The 15827-nt window shown below is 50.7% G+C and overlaps 1 protein-coding gene across 2 annotated transcripts; it reads right to left on the minus strand.

Moving 5' to 3' along the window:
• Window positions 1–6534: 6534 nt before the first annotated feature.
• CYP2A13P (cytochrome P450 family 2 subfamily A member 13, pseudogene) lies at window positions 6535–13132 on the minus strand. 2 transcript variants are annotated; one of them, XM_012774514.3, is made up of 9 exons: window positions 12925–13132; window positions 12498–12660; window positions 11562–11711; window positions 11182–11342; window positions 9497–9673; window positions 8469–8610; window positions 7807–7994; window positions 7257–7398; window positions 6535–6752 (listed from the first exon to the last, which is right to left on the minus strand). In XM_012774514.3, exons 1-9 carry the CDS (start codon window positions 13102–13104, stop codon window positions 6571–6573), a joined length of 1485 nt encoding a protein of 494 aa, XP_012629968.3. In that variant the 5' UTR covers window positions 13105–13132; the 3' UTR covers window positions 6535–6570. The 2 variants fall into 2 exon arrangements, with proteins under 2 accessions (XP_012629968.3, XP_075849220.1); XM_075993105.1 differs by lacking the exon at window positions 6535–6752 and adding an exon at window positions 6806–6999.
• Between the last annotated feature and the right edge of the window lie 2695 nt (window positions 13133–15827).

Raw genomic sequence — 15827 nt, forward strand, 5'->3', positions numbered from 1 at the left:
CAGAAAGGAAAAGGCCAATTTACAAGCAGAACTCAGAGGAAATATAGGAGACTCATAACTAGCTTGTTTGGAAAATATAACTGTTTTCTCATTTCCAGCCTTTTGAGCCTGTACTATATTCTCAAATTAAGTAGTGGCCTCAATATAAAGACCAAATCAAGTGTGGGGATATGAGATGCTTTTTCAGGACCACTGAAAAAAACTAAAGTGACGTCTAATAGAATTCTTATAGGGACAAGGTTGCTTCTGTGACTCGTAAGTGAGTGTTCCCACAGCAGCCTGACATGCCACAAGTAGAATTATCACGTTTAGAGAGAGAAATTTGTCTTGAAAACACAGCGGGGGGGGGGGCATTTGGCTCAGATACACAGAAAACCCACAATGATTTTAAGAGAATTGTATTGGCAAACCCACAGAGTGAGCTACAAGAGGCTGAATCTGCTCAGACTTTAAAAATATCCCCAATTTACATTCCCACCAACAGTGTATGAGTTCTCTTTTCTCTGCATGCTCGCCAACACCTGTTACTTTTTGTCTTTTTAGTAAGGGTCATTCTGCCTGGAGTAAGATGATGTCTCACTGTGGTTTAATTACTATTTCTCTGATGACTAGTGATGTTGAGCATCTTCCCATATGCTTGTTGGCCATTTGTTGTGTCTTCTTTTGAAAAATGCCTGTCCGTGGTTTTTGTCCACTTTTTAATGGGGTTGTTTGGTTTTTGTTGTTGTTGCCTCTACATTTTGGATTATCAGTCCCTCGTTAAATTCACAGTTGACAAATATTTGCTGTCACTCTGCAGGTTGTCTTTTCACTCTGTTGATTATTTCTTTTGGTGTGCAGAAGCTTTTTTAGTTAGCCCTTATAATCATATCTTGATTGGGGCCCTAAGTTTTCCTCAGAAACACTTCATAGGTGTTTAGAGTTCACGAACTTTGCAATTGAAAAGAAGATTCACGTATCCAAGTTGTTCCAAACACATTTCGAAGTTTTCCAATAACTGGATTAAGTATAAACTTTTAAACTTAAAATAAATTTTAACTCGTCACTCCACATTTCAAGAACTTCAAGGCCATGTGCAGCAAGTGGCTACCATGTTGGACAATGTAGCCCTAACCCACTTTGCTACCTTGGATAAGATTCTCAACCTCTGTGTGTCTCACTCTCTCCATCTCTAGAAGGGGAATGACAACAGAACGCACCCCAAAGGGTGAGGACTGGGTTCCTGAGGGTAACTCCATGCCCTCTTATCAGTGCTTCCTTGTGAGTTGGATAGGGACCAAAGGTTTGTGCCAGATCACACAGCACAGCAACAGCCACGTCCTAAGTTCAGGAGAGTCCTCGGCAGCTCTCCAAGGACATCAGGATTATCTGCGCCCTCCTCCTGGTCAAATCCGGTCAGGGTCCTGGGTCCCTGGGTCCCTGTTGAGCAAGGGGTTCGCTCAGCATTGCAGAAGAGTTGCTGTATCATGGTGGGAAGTCATGCCCAGGCTGAGACAGGTAGACACGGACGTATTCATTCCCATAGTCGGTAACTATGCACTGCCCCTGCCAGTGGCGGGGCGGGTGCAGGCTTGCAGTGGTGCTGGGGACAGACGGAGCCAGAAGACATCAGTCAAACCAGACCCAGTCTCTGCATTCCTAGAGTTCTATTTTTTTTTTTTTTTTTTTTTGAGACAGAGTCTCACTTTGTTGTCCAGGCTAGAGTGAGTGGCCATGGCGTCAGCTTAGCTCACAGCAACCTCAAACTCCTGGGCTCAAGCAATCCTGCTGCCTCAGCCTCCCGAGTAGCTGGGACTACAGGCATATGCCACCATACCCAGCTTATTTTTTCTATATATATTAGTTGGCCAATTAATTTCTTTCTATTTATAGTAGAGACAGGGTCTCGCTCTTGCTCAGGCTGGTTTTGAACTTCTGACCTTGAGCAATCTGCCCACCCCAGCCTCCTAGAGTGCTAGGGTTACAGGCCTGAGCCACCGCACCCGGCCTAGAGTTCTATTTAATACGGCACCTTTAGAACTTCCTCCTTCCCACCCATTAGGCCCAGGCAGCACCCATCATCAATGTATGAAGCCCACTTATTCTCAGCTGTGGGTAGTTCTCTGGAGTCATCCCATATTCTGTGGGCAGCAGCCACCAACCATTCAAGAGAGGAATGGGCGCCCCCGCCATGGCAACTACTTGTCAGTAGCCTCTGCCTCGGGGAAGGACATATCGCTATGGATGCCAATTGCTCCATCTCCCTCGGGGGGCGTGGGACACTATCCCATAAGCAATGCAACCAGGCAGACAAGCCTTCCCCAGGGCGTTGTCTGCACTCTTTCCCCAGTTCCCACAGCTCTGCAGGCATGTGAGCAGAGTAAGAGATGCGTCCGGTTCTCGTAGGCCTGCCACGCACCAACCCCCAGGGTCCCATAGGTTGCACACGCTCCATTTTTTGTTTCACAACTGGGGGGCACTCGGCAGGGGAGTGTACTAGTGCACACAGAGGTTGAGAGTCTTATCCAAGGTAGCACGGTGGGTTAGGGCTACATTGTCCAATATGGTAGCCACTTGCTGCACATGGCCTTGAAGTTCTTGAAATGTGGAGTGACGAGTTAAAATTTATTTTATTTTATTTTATTTTATTTTATTTTATTTTATTTGAGACAGAGTCTCACTTTGTTGCCCAGGTTAGAGTGAGTGCCGTGGCATCAGCCTAGCTCACAGCAACCTCAAACTCCTAGGGTCAAGTGATCCTCCTGCCTCAGCCTCCCAAGTAGCTGGGACTACAGGCATGGGCCACCATGCCCGGCTAATTTTTTCTATATATTTTAGTTGGCCAATTAATTTATTTCTATTTATAGTAGAGACGGGGTCTCGCTCTTGCTCAGGCTGGTTTCGAACTCCTGACCTTGAGCAGTCCGCCCGCCTCAGCCTCCCAGAGTGCTAGGATTACAGGGGTGAGCCACCACGCCCAGCCAAAATTTAAGTTTAAAAGTTTATACTTAATCCAGTTATTGGAAAACTTCGAAATGTGTTTGGAACAACATGGATATGTGAATCTTCTTTTCAACGAGTACAGTCTCCTGTGTACTTGTGGTTTTGTGGGCATCCACGGCCAAAACACTCATTAGCTGCTTTTCCAAAGCCTGCACTCAGGCTTCCAGGTTTTCCTCTGTCACTTGCATTCTCTTACCTGGGCTTCTTGCCCGCAGGGTGTCCCCTCCATGAGGTGCTGCTCATGGAGGGCTGTAAGGAAGAGCCAGCCTACCCGACCAGCCTCTGCTCTCTCCCCAAGCTGCGGTGACTCTTCCAAGGCCCGCAAGGCCTTTTCCAGGGTGGCAGGTGTACACTCCACCTGCTCCCACTCCATGACAGGGGCCCACGACATGAGAACCGCTGCCACTGGGTGCCATGGCCTCCTTTACTGGGCTGGAGGGGACACTTGGCCCAGCTGCTGAATCCTGCCAGCTATGCCAAATGTGGGGAGGAAGCTCTCTGGAATAGGTTTTGGAAATTGAAAGAAGACACGAGCAGGAGGGTGCAGATAACACATATTCTTTATTGTCGGGGGCATGCAGCATGCAGCAAGAATATGGCAAGCGCTTATCTATGGCTCAGAACAATAGTGGCAACATGCCAAGCAAAAATGTGATCAGATGGGTTCAGTAGGAGATAACACCTTGGTTATGTAAGTGTGCTGATTTATGCTTCCACAGAAAGCCAGCTTGCTGGAGGGCCAGGCCAGAGAAAACACTCCGGCGGTCATCTTAGTTTGACCTAAGAATCCTATTGCCTATGCAAATGAATCTTTCCCTTACAGGACTCTCCTTCACATACATAATTGCAGGCTCATGAAGGAATATTTTAACATAAAAAAGTAATTTCTGTGAAAAACATTAGCTAAGGTATTCCACAATGTAAATATACTTCGAAACATCATTTTGGGCCAGGAGGGATGACTCACCCCTGTAATCCTAACACTTTGGGAGGCTGAGGCTGAAGGATTGCTTGAGGCCAGGAGTTTGAGTACAGCCTGAGCAAGAGCAAGATCCCATATCTAAAAAATACCCCAAAATTAGCTGAGAGTGGTGGCCTGTGCCTGTAGTCCCAGCTACTCGGGAGGCTGAGGCAGGAGGATCGCTTCGGCCCAGGTGTTTGAGGTTGCTGTGAGCTATAGCAATGCCACGGCACTCTAGCCTGGGCAACAGAGTGAGACTCTGTCTCAGAAAAAGAAAATAATGTCACACATCCACCACTTCTTCAGTATGATCCAGAATATTTTCTCTGCCCTAAAAATCTCATGTACTCCACCTATTTTACCCTTTCTCCCTCCTCCCCAAATTCTAGGCGACTACTGATCTCTGTTCTGTCTTTACACTTTCATCTTTTCCAGACTATCATATATTTGGAATCATACCTTATATAGGTTTTTCAGACTGGCTTCTTTAACTTAGTAATAACATTTAATGTTTCTCCATATCTTCCTGTGATTTGGTAACTCATGTCTTTTTATTGCTGAATAATATTCCATTGTATGGATGTATCACAGTTTCTTTATCAATTTGTCAGTTGAGGAACTTCTTTGTTGCTTCCAAGTTTTGGCAATTATGACTAAAGCTGCTATAAAGATTTGTATATAGGTTTTTGTGCAGATATAAATTTTCAGTTCATTTGGGTTAATACCAAATGGTACGATCATTTGATCATTGGGAAGAATATGTTTAGCTTTGGAAGAAACTGCCAATATGTTTCTCAAAGTGGCTGTACCATTTTGCATTCCTGCCAGCAATGAATGAACGTTCCTGTTGCTCCACTTCCTTGTTAGTGTTTGGTGTTGTCATTGTTTGGATTTTAGCCATTCGAATAGGTGTGCATACTGGTATCTTTTTATTATTTTATTTTATTTTGATACAGAGTCTCACTCTGTTGCCTGGGCTAGAGTGCCGTGGTGTTAGCTTAGCTCACAGCAACCTCAAACTCCTGGGCTTCAGCAATCCTCTTGCCTCAGCCTCCCGAGTAGCTGGGACTACAGGCATGAGCCACCATGCCCGGCTGATTTTTTTCTATATATTTTTAGTTGGACAATTAATTTCTTTCTATTTATAGTAGAGATGGGGTCTCGCTCTTGCTCAGGCTGGTTTCCAACTCCTGACCTTGAGCAATCCTCCCACTTTGGCCTTCCAGAGTGCCAGGATTACAGGCGAGAGCCACTGCGCCCGGCCTCTTTATCATTTTAATTTGAAATTTCTAGTGACATATGACATTGAGCGTCTTTTCATATGCTTACTGGCTATGTGTATATCTTCTTTGGTGAGGTGTCTGCTCAGATATCTTTTGCTATTTTTAAATTTGGTTGTTTTTAGGCCGGGCCCTGTGGCTCACACCTGTAATCCTAGCTCTTGGGAGGCCGAGGCGGGCGGATTGCTCAAGGTCAGGAGTTCAAAACCAGCCTGAGCAAGAGCGAGACCCCGTCTCTACTATAAATAGAAAGAAATTAATTGGCCAACTGATATATATATATATAAAATTAGCTGGGCATGGTGGTGCATGCCTGTAGTCCCAGCTACTTGGGAGGCTGAGGCAGAAGGATCGCTTGAGCCCAGGAGTTTGAGGTTGCTGTGAGCTAGGCTGACGCCACGGCACTCACTCTAGCCTGGACAACAAAGTGAGACTCTGTCTCAAAAAAAAAAAAAAAAAAATTTGGTTGTTTTTATTCTATTGTTGAATTTTAACTGTTCTTTGTATATTTGGAATACAAGTGTTTTATCAGATATGTGCCTTGCAAATATTGTCTCCCAGTCTGTGGCTTGTATCTTCATTCTCTGGACAATGTCTTTTGCAGAATAGAAGTTTTTTTAATTTTAATGAAATTGGACTTACTGTTTCTCTGATACAACCTGCTTTGGATACAGTATCTAAGAAGTCATCACCACATCCAAAGTTACCTCAATTTTCTCCTGTTATCGCCTAGAGGTTTTATATTTTACCTTTAGGTCTACAATACATTTTGAGTTACTTTTTTGTGTGAATGCTTCTAAGGGCACATACACTACCTTGTTTGAGAGTAGGCAGGCGATTCTGAAACTCTTAGCTGCGTCCTACAGCAGACCCCCCATCCACCAGCGAGAGCCCCTCATTCACAACCACGCAGCAGAAAACGTGCTCGAGGACTTGCTGGGCACTCCTGTTCCTGAGACCTCAGACACACACTTAAAGCTTCTGAGGCTGAGCTTTGTAAAATGGGCATGAACACTGTTCCCCTTCGCCTAGGTGTGCGAGCATTTAGCGAGGTGAACGTGCAACACCCTTAGCACAGAGCTTACACGGAGAACCTGCTGTTTATTATCATTCGGACCACACTGTAAGTCTTCCCTCCATCTCACCCCAGCACTGAAGCACCTATTAGGGTGAAACAATTCGGTTCCCTGCCTCCTTTGCCTTCATTCCACCTGGCCTTCCTTTCCCCAGCCCCCTTTCCATGACCCCGCCCCTCCTGCTACTAGCCCCGCCCCTCCCACCCCGCCCCGCCCCTCCCACCCCTCCCTTTCACCCCGCCCATGAGCCCTGCCCCCACACAGCCCTGGCTCAGCGAGGCAAGAAACTCATGGTGTAGTTTCTTGGGATGGTAGATAAGCCCACGTGCATGGGGGACACGTCGATGTCCTCAGGCGACTGCGGGGACTGGAAGCGGAAGTTCTGCAGGATGGTGGTGAGGAAGAGGAAGAGCTCCATCCGAGCCAGGCCTTCTCCTAAACAGGACCGCTTTCCTGAAGAGGAGAGGTGGCAGGGGAGGAGGTGAAGCCCACTCTCACTCCGCCTCGCCCCGCTGCGGCCCTCCAGCTGCGATCTCCCAGGGAGACTTTGGGAGGCGGCTCTGAACTGTCTGAGCCGCTTTCCCTTGCACGAGACGTGGGGGGTCTGGGCCAGGCTGCAGCAGTGGGAAGTTCAGGCGGCCCTCACTGCCAAATACGCTCTCAAATGTGGCTGCTGTGCTGTCCTCTCCTTTTTAGAGACCTAAAAAATGTGTGATATGACCTGGGACAAACCCCTCCTTAACTATGGGCCTTGATTTCCCCATCTCTGCAAGGGGCATGCCTTCCCTTTTGCCTGGGTACAGGTACTTGGGGCTTGGTAGCTATGGGAGCATCAGCTGCTTGGCTCAAGGGCGGATTCTAAGAGGCAGCTCCAGGCTGGAGAAGGATACCGGGCTACGCCTCGGTGAGAGCAGAGGCCGCCCCCTGTTGGTGCGAGCGGTGGCCTGAGGGTCTTACCAATGGAGAAGGGCACAAAAGCGTCACTCTTCTTAAACTGCCCCTTCTCGTCCAGGAAGTGCTGGGGATTAAAATCTCGGGGGTTGGAGAAGAACTTGGGGTCTCTGAGCACGGAGCCCAGCATAGGGAACACTTCGGTGCCCTGGTGGGGAGGAGGAAGGCGTATTTGTTAAGGGGGTTGAGGGCCTGGTGTCCTGAAGGTATACAGGGGACAGAGGGGGGTGTGGGTTCCCCAGGGGAAGAGAAATGGGAAGCTTGGGAGCTGGGGTCCCCTAAGGGAGGAGCTTTGGGGCAACTAAGGTTCATGTCCCTCAGACAGGAAGTTTGGGGACATGGGGTTGATTCCCCTGAAGCAAAAATTTCGGGGTGACATAGGATTCCCAAGTCTGTGAGTGGGAAGGTTGAAGGGACATGATGGTTGTGGAAGTCTTTGATGGAGGGACTGGAACACGGGTTGGAGAACTCATGGCATTGGGGTGCTGGAGTTGGAGAACTCTCATGGCATTGGGGTGCTGGGGCCCCAGGGAGTGGGTTGGAGTGGGGGCCATACCTTGGGGAGGAAGAAGTCCCGAAACTTGGTGTCCTTGGTCACCCTGTGGGCCAGGCCCATGGGGCTTAGGTTTATGAATCTTTGGATCTCGTGGATCACTGCCTCCGTGTAGGGCATTTTGGCCCGGTCCTCGAACTTGGGCTGCCGGTTCTTGCCAATGACCCGGGCAATCTCCTCATGGACCTTGGCTGGGGGAGGAGGAGGAATGTGCTTAGGCGTCTAGGGGTCTCAGAGCAGGGACGGGTAGTCCAAATAGGTAAAATATGATGGATTACATGGATCTGTGTGTGGCATGAAAGTAGAGCATTCAAAATAGACGTTGGCCATATGCATTTTGGAACAATGTCCTTCCTGTTAACCTGGTCATGTCAGAATCATGGGGGACATGCAAAGTAGGAATCTTAGGTGATGATCTGGAGGAGCGGGCAGTGAGCAGTCAGTGGACTTAGCACGGGAGTGATTTGCCAATGAGTTCAGACAATTTCAGAATTCTAGCAGCTACTGAGACTCAGCTGATGCCTATGAGCTGACTATTGCCCTGACTCTGGAGAGCATTCTGTGTGTGAGGGTCCAGGGATCTGGGAGGGGCGGGGACATTGCACCAGGCTCAGAGCACTTTTGGGGGTCTGTGGTCCTCTACATCCCGCCCCCTCTAGCCTTACCCTCCACATCCGGGTATTTCATGAGCAGCAGGAAGCCATAGCGCAGGGTTGTGCTGACGGTCTCCGTGCCCGCGAAGAAGAGGTTCAGCGTGGTCAGCACCAGGTTCTTCATGCAGAACTCCGTGTTGGGGTTCTTCTTCTCCTGCAGGGGGAGACAGCTTTAGGCTGAGCTTAGTGCCTATGCCCTTGGGACCCTTCTGGGCTTTTCCTATGGACCTACCTCTCTTAGATCCAGACCAAGGGTGGGAAAGGGAATCTAGATCCACACAGGCTCTCTCCAGGTTCCAGCCTTTGCCCCAGCTGCTGGCTCTGCCTGAAATGCTCATATTCTTTGCCTGGCTATCTGACCTTTAATTATCAGCCTAGTTGTCACTGTCCTATTCCTCCGCTAAGCCTTGAAGCTCACTGGGGAGGAATCCCCTCCCTTGATCCTTTAACCCTGATCTCAGACTCCATAAAGCCCTCCCGCCTTCACAGATGGGAGACTGGCATGTCGAGGGAGGTGGGGTTCCTCCAATGTCACACAGTAAAGCCAGGTCACCTGTCTACACAGGAGTATCTGATAACCAGGGTATGAAAGGTGAGAGAGCATCGTGGCTAAAGGCACCAGACTGAGTCAGAGAGAGACCAGGATCCGAGCTAAGGTCTGCTGCTTCCTCACTGTGTCACCTCAGATAAGCCACTTACACTCTCCCAGCCCATTTCCTCATGCATAAAATTGGGACACGATAGAACCTGTTTCAAGAGCTGTGCGAGTGCTACACAGGTGCATGTCTTAAAGCACTCAACGCAGCGCCTGGTGCGCGGCAGTGCTGCAGAAGCGCTTGCTACTGCGATTCGCTTGCACGAGTCCTGCCCGCGGGCAAGGGCTGGGTAGGTGGAGGAGCGCTGGTTACTGTGACTGTGCGGATTGTGAAGATTGTTATGACGGGGCTGATTTGAATGGGTCTCTGTCATTTCCCCATCCCCCCAGTCTCATTTCCCTCTGCTGGGCTTTGGCCCTCCCCACACTGGCTGCTGGGCTGTACCTCCTGCATGCGGATGAGAAAGGAGTCGATGAAGTCCCGTGGGGAGTTGGGATCCAGTGTGCGCTGGTTGTGCTCCACCTTCTTGGCTATGAAGTCTTCCAGTCCTTGCAGCTCCTTAAAGGCCTGTTGCTGTGGTCCTGGCAGGTGTTTCATCACTGAATAGAACATCTCATAGAGCTGGGGGTTGGGGAGAGAGGAAGCGAAAAGAAAGACACTTGTCAGTGAGCAGGACCTGATGGAACGGGACCTGTCTCAGGGCAAGGAAGGCACTGGGTAAAGGCACCTGTCCAAGTTTCTAGGAACGTAGGTGGGTCTCTATGGGAACATATATATGAGTTTTCATGTAGGCTATGTGTCATAGCCACATCTCACCTAACTCTCACTGTTAGGTCAGATGATTGGGTGATATGTCTAGCTTTTAGATATTCAAGTGAGGCTGGATTGGAGCACACATTTAGATGTTCACATATTCCAATGGGGTTGAGGTGGAATGTGTATAGTTATTGAGGTGGGACTGGTATGGTGGAGAGGTCACCTGTCTAGGTGTTTAGGCATCGAGGTGGGCTTGGTTAGAAACAGGTATCCAGGCCGGGCGCGGTGGCTCACGCCTGTAATCCTAGCTCTCTGTGAGGCCGAGGCGGGCGGATTACTCGAGGTCATGAGTTCGAAACCAGCCTGAGCAAGAGCGAGACCCCGTCTCTACTATAAAATAGAAAGAAATTAATTGGCCAACTAATATATATACAAAAAATTAGCCGGGCATGGTGGCGAATGCCTGTAGTCCCAGCTACTCGGGAGGCTGAGGCAGGAGGATTGCTTGAGCCCAGGAGTTTGAGGTTGCTGTGAGCTAGGCTGACGCCATGGCACTCACTCTAGCCAGGGCAACAAAGCGAGACTCTGTCTCAAAAAAAAAAAAAAAAAAAGAAACAGGTATCCAGATAATTATTGGGTCTACATTGGTGGCTTCTGTACAGGAGTTCAGGTTATTAAAGTGGGGTTGGTGTTTAGATGTTCAAGTGGGAGGGAATACCTGTTCAGGTGTTTAGGTATTCTCGTGGGCTGCATAGGGGGCACCTATGTAAGGTGTGTGGGTGGGCGCAGTGGGAGACACTTATTTGGGTGTTTGGGAAACAATCTGTCCAGATATTTAAGTGCTTAGGGGCCTGTCCAGGTGTTCAGGTACTTAGGTGGGTCGAGTAGAGGACATTTGTGTAGATGTTCCAGTGGGCTGGTTTTGGACACCTGTGTAGATGTGAAATGATTTTGGTGTTCTGGATTTTGTAGCACTAGGTATTCAGGTATGTGTGAGGTTGGTTAATGTGGTCACTTTCCCATGCATTAAGATATTCAGAAGGCCTGACTAGGGAACATCTGCTGTTAGACAATAAGGTAAGTTGGGATGGAAACACCTGCCCAGGTGAGAGACCAGGTTTAGGGTATTCTCAGGCTTGCAGACTTTGTTTTTTGGGGGGTAAAATCTGTCGATATATCCAGGTGACCTTGGAGACTGAGTAGTGGGCACCTGTGTTGGGCTGTGAGGCACCTGTTCAGTGCTGACGATTGGGGGCTGATCTTGAGGGGACACTGTCTGCAGAAGGATGGAAGTTTGGAGCACCTGTCCCCATGTAGGGGAGCAGGGGCAGGTTGTGGCAGGGACATAGTAGGGCTGTGCTGGAACAGGTTACCTGTCCCGCAGATGTAGCTGTGAACTCAAGGCTGCCCTTCATCATACCCAGCAGTGACAGCAGCTCTTTGTTCTCATAGTGGAAGCGGTCCCCAAAGGCAACAGTGCTAATGACGTTGCAGAAGGCTCGGCTCAGGAAGAAGGTGGGATCCACGAGGGCGCCTGCGGGGTGGGGGCGGGGCGGGTGCAGGGAGAGAAGGGAATGGGAGGGAGGGGGTGAACTGGGCGGGCTGATGCCAGTCTGAGAAGGGAACGGCTGGGATGGGCCAAGTTCCCAGCTCCAGGTGCCGTTCCCCTGCCCGGTCCCCGTGCCGCGCCAGAACGCGAGCTTCCTGGCGTCCTCCTTCTCTCCCACCCCGCCCCGGGGCCCCCTGCGCTCACCGCGCGTGGCCCTGAACGCCTCGATGAGGAAGCCCGCCTCCTCCTGGATGCGCTCCTCGATGCCGCGCTTGCCCACGCCAAAGTCCCGCAGCGTGGTGATGGAGAAGCGCCGCAGCTGCTTGGCGCGCTCGCCGTTGCTGAACGCCACGCCTGGGGGTGAGCACAGGGGTGCCGGCGGTCGGGGACCCGCGGGGGCAGGACCCAGGCCAGTTCCAACAGTTGCAAGGGCCTCCCGAGCGCGGGGGCCGTGGGGGCGTGCAGAGACAGAGGGAGCCAGAGAAAATCGCAGGAGGCAGGCAGAGGCGAGACAGACGCACAGACAGGGCGGGCACTCGGTGCAGGAGGGGGGAAGGGAAGAGGCAGGGGTGGAAAGAGGGTGGAGGATGGAGGCAGAGGAGGTGAGCGATGTGGAGATCTGGGAGGTGCAAGTGAAAATGGGGAAGGACCCTAAAAGTGAGCTGGAGAAGAGAGAAAACTAGGGAGAAAGAGGGCTGGAAAGCGGAGGGGTTGTTACCAGGCGCTGGGGGCTTGGGGGTTTCGAAGCAGGAATCAGGGGAGATTCTGAGGCAGGAGAAGGAGAAAGGGAGGGCAGGAGGAGATAGAGGAACGTGGAGAAGCACAGAAGCTGGGAATGACAAAGTGACAAACAGAGATGGAGGAGGAGGGTTTGAAAACAGAAATGTGCACAGGTGGGAGGAGACGGAGCTGTAGGGGAAGGGAGAGAGCTCTGTGAGTGGACAGGGCGACAGGGCCAGAGAGAGGCAGGGAGACATGGGGACTTGGAACCTGAGACAGGTGAGTGACAGAGACACAATGATGGCTTATGGGGAGGGAGCAGATGAAGGGCTTTGCCACAGGCTGAAGTGGGCAGGTGAGTGGGGAAACTGAGGCCATCCAGTGTGCCTGACCACATTCCTCACCCAGGGGCCCCCTTACCATAGCCTTTGAAGAGCCAGTCGAAGGTGGCCTGCTCGCCTCTCCCGCTGAACTCCTCAGCCTGGTCCACCAGGGCCTCCTTCACGGCGTCATACCCGCACAGCACCACGACCCGCCGGGGCCCCAGGTGGACGGTGAACACGGGGCCATAGCGCTCGCTGATCTGGGGGTGTGGGTGGCAGTGGTTACAGGAGCACCCTGCTCCGGATGGGCAGGTACTGAGCCATCACGTCCTGGGATGCATTGCCCCAGTCAGGGCAGGGGGTGTGTCAAGCCCTGGGCTTTCCTGGCTAGGACTCTGAGGCTGAACCTTCCAAACTTCCCTTTCTTAAGACTCTGGTCCAACCTGGTCCAACCCCTGCCACGAAGCCCCAGCCCTCCTGGGAAGCCCCCGTCCCATTCCCCCCAGGTCCCTGCCTTGTGCCACCTTCATGAGGGAGTTGTACATCTGCTCTGTGTTCAGCTGCAGGTAGTTCCCAAGGAAGGGCAGTGGGGTAGGTCCTGGAGGCAGCTTCCCCCAGATCTTCCTCTGCCGCCAGACAGACAGCAATGCCATCACAGTCAGGCAGGCCAGCAAGGCCACCAGAAGCAGCCCGGAGGCCAGCATGGTGGCAGTGAGACTGATAGTCAATGGCGATGGCTGGGGTCATTTGCCTTTATACTACTGACAGAGAAGGGTGGACTTTGGTTGATTATGCAACTATGTAATTTCACCCTAATACACCCCATACCATGAACCCTCCCTAGCCTGGGACACAGCCAGAAGGAGGTGACAAGAGATCTCAGGACAGATTAACAAGGATTTGGCCTCCCCACTGTGATGTGGCTACTATAGACGGGGTGCTCCAAGGCTCTGGACTTAGGAAGGGGCAGGGGGTAAACGCAGAAGTGAAGACTTTGGAACATTTGCACAGGGGAGCACCTGCACTTAGGATTTGAGGTCTCAGAGTGAGGAGGAAACCCAGAGCTGTGGATTTTGGGGTTTCCGGAGAGAAAAATCCACAGTTCCGGATTTTCTGGGGTGAGAGAGGAAGTAAGTGTACTTCCGGGATGTGGGTTTAAGGGTCTGGGGGGTGGGGGAGAGATTCCAGGGACATGGATTTGAGTCTTGGGGCAAGGAAGGGCCCAGGGCCCTGTGTGTGGAGTTCCTGGGAGGAGGAGCGTATAGAGAGCCCAGCAGGGTCCTGGGGTCGGCACTGGACCCCAGGTGTGGGCTTGCTCTTGCTTTGGGCGCAGTACTGTCTCTGTATCCCGGAATCCTCGCTGGAACCTCAGAGGCCAGGATACGTGCAGAGCCCATCTGTGGTCAGGAAAGTGGTAGAAGAGCAGAACCCCATTTCAGTGGAACTTTCCACAGACCTGGATAAGAGTAACTCATCATCTCAGTTGACAGGGAATCTGGGCACATCTTGCAAAATAGTGATAGCAACCAACCATGCAGTGGAGAAATCCCCAGGTATCCCAAGGGTTATAATTTACCCAGAGCCACACTCACTTAGATCCATAGGGAAACCCAGTAGATGGATCATATAATTTCTATTATTATTATTATTAATGTTCCTCATTTTATATATGTGTATATGGAGTACAGAAAGCAAAGAGTGAGCAGGGGGCACACGTGTGAGATGCCCATAAGCCAAGGGCCTTGAACTCCTACCTCTTCTACTCGGCATTCTTAGTTTCCACATTCTGGGTTTGGTTTCCCCACCAGGGGAAAGGGGGGTTGGGAAGAGATGGTCATACTTGAGGGTGTGTCAAGCTTCCTTTAAGGGTGACTCCTGGTTTGTCAGGGGGTACTGTTAGTAGGTAGAGGGAACTATAGCAGAAGAGATTTGGGTAAACCGAGGTGTTGGGAACGAGGTGGACCATGGGATGGTGGGAGGAGAGGAAGGATGAGTGGCCTACCATCCTTCCTGCAGGGAATTCTTCCGTAACCACAAGGACGGTTGGCCTTTGGTGAGCACCTGTCCTCCAGGAAGATGAAGCCTCTATGTGTAAGATCTCACTTCATCTTTGTAACAGTGAGGTTGGTTCTTCATCATCCTCGTTTGAGAGATGAGCAAACCAAGACTCTACAAAGCGACTTGTTTGAGGTCACACGGGCAGTCGGTGAGGGAGCTGGGATGTGGACTCTCTCCCTGTCTCCCGTCATCGACTGGCCTCGTTCATCTGGGAGTGGAGTGGAGACCAAGCTCAGCAGCAGGTGCTGGATGGGCGTCAGCAGTGGACGCAGGGCCACACCGGCAGGTTCTGATGTCAGCACCAGGCAGGCCAGCGAGGAAGGGGCATCATGTTGACACTGAGCTTTCCCCAGGTGTGTACTAGGATGAGAAACAAATTGACACTGGACTTGATACAAGGAGAATATTAGTAGAGCCACCTCTGGTACAAAGAGGGCTCTGAGGGTTGGCCTAGGAGGTTGACGTCAGGAGGTCGTAAGAGTGGTACCATATGGGGTGTGAGGTTGGTCCCAGCAGGCTGTGACATGAGCATTAGGTTCGTGTTGAGCATGTTCCATTGTGGGCCTGAATTTGGCCTCAGCTAGACCCTGAGAGGGGCTCTCCATGGGCATTGAGCCAGCTCTGATGGTTGGAGTTTTCAGCTTTGCACCCAATATATATAGAAAAAATTAGCCGGGCATGGTGACACATGCCTGTAGTCCCAGCTACTTGGGAGGCTGAGGCAGAATGATTGCTGGAGCCTGGGAGTTTGAGGTTGCCATGAGCTAGGCTGATGCCAGGGCACTCTAGCTTAGGAAACAGAGTGAGACTCTGTCTCAAAAAAAAAATAATTGCAAAATGTTCACAATATTGCCTGACACAGAGAAAGGAGTTAATAAAGGTCAGCTATGTTCGTTGTTTAAAGAGTGCACAGTGCTAATATTTAACCTACTTATGACATTATTTACTCTTTGAAGCTGGTAAATCCATTTTTTTCTGGTGATAACCAGCCTGTGAAATCAAAGTGCATTAAAACTAGATAGCATATCATTTATTTTCCACACTTGGGTTGTTTTGAGAGTTAAACAGGTGCAGTGACTTAAGGCCTTTAATCCGAACACTTAGGGAGGTCGTCGATGGAGGATCGCTTGAGCCTAGGAGTTCGAGGTTGCAGTGAGCCACTGCACTCCAGCCTGGGCAACAGAGCAAGACCGTGTCTCTATTAAAAAAATGAAATTTAAAGAGGTGCAGTCTCAGCGTGGTGGCTCACGCCTGTAATCCTACACTCTGGGAGGCCCAGGTGGGAGGATCTCTTGATGTCAGGAGTTTGAGACCAGCTGGAGCAAGAGTGCAACTCTGTCTCTACTAAAAATAGAAAAGATAATTGGCC

Source organism: Microcebus murinus, chromosome 16, assembly GCF_040939455.1.
Source record: "Microcebus murinus isolate Inina chromosome 16, M.murinus_Inina_mat1.0, whole genome shotgun sequence".
NCBI lineage: Eukaryota > Metazoa > Chordata > Mammalia > Primates > Cheirogaleidae > Microcebus > Microcebus murinus.

Excerpts from the sequence above, each read along its gene's own strand:
- CYP2A13P (XM_012774514.3), bottom strand. The coding sequence starts at position 13,104 with ATGCTGGCCTCCGGGCTGCTTCTGGTGGCCTTGCTGGCCTGCCTGACT. Across the intron at positions 11,712-12,497 it reads CTGGCTCTTCAAAGGCTATG|GCGTGGCGTTCAGCAACGGC; the intron begins GTAAGGGGGCCC and ends GCTCACCCCCAG. Across the intron at positions 8,611-9,496 it reads TTCTCATCCGCATGCAGGAG|GAGAAGAAGAACCCCAACAC; the intron begins GTACAGCCCAGC and ends CTCCCCCTGCAG.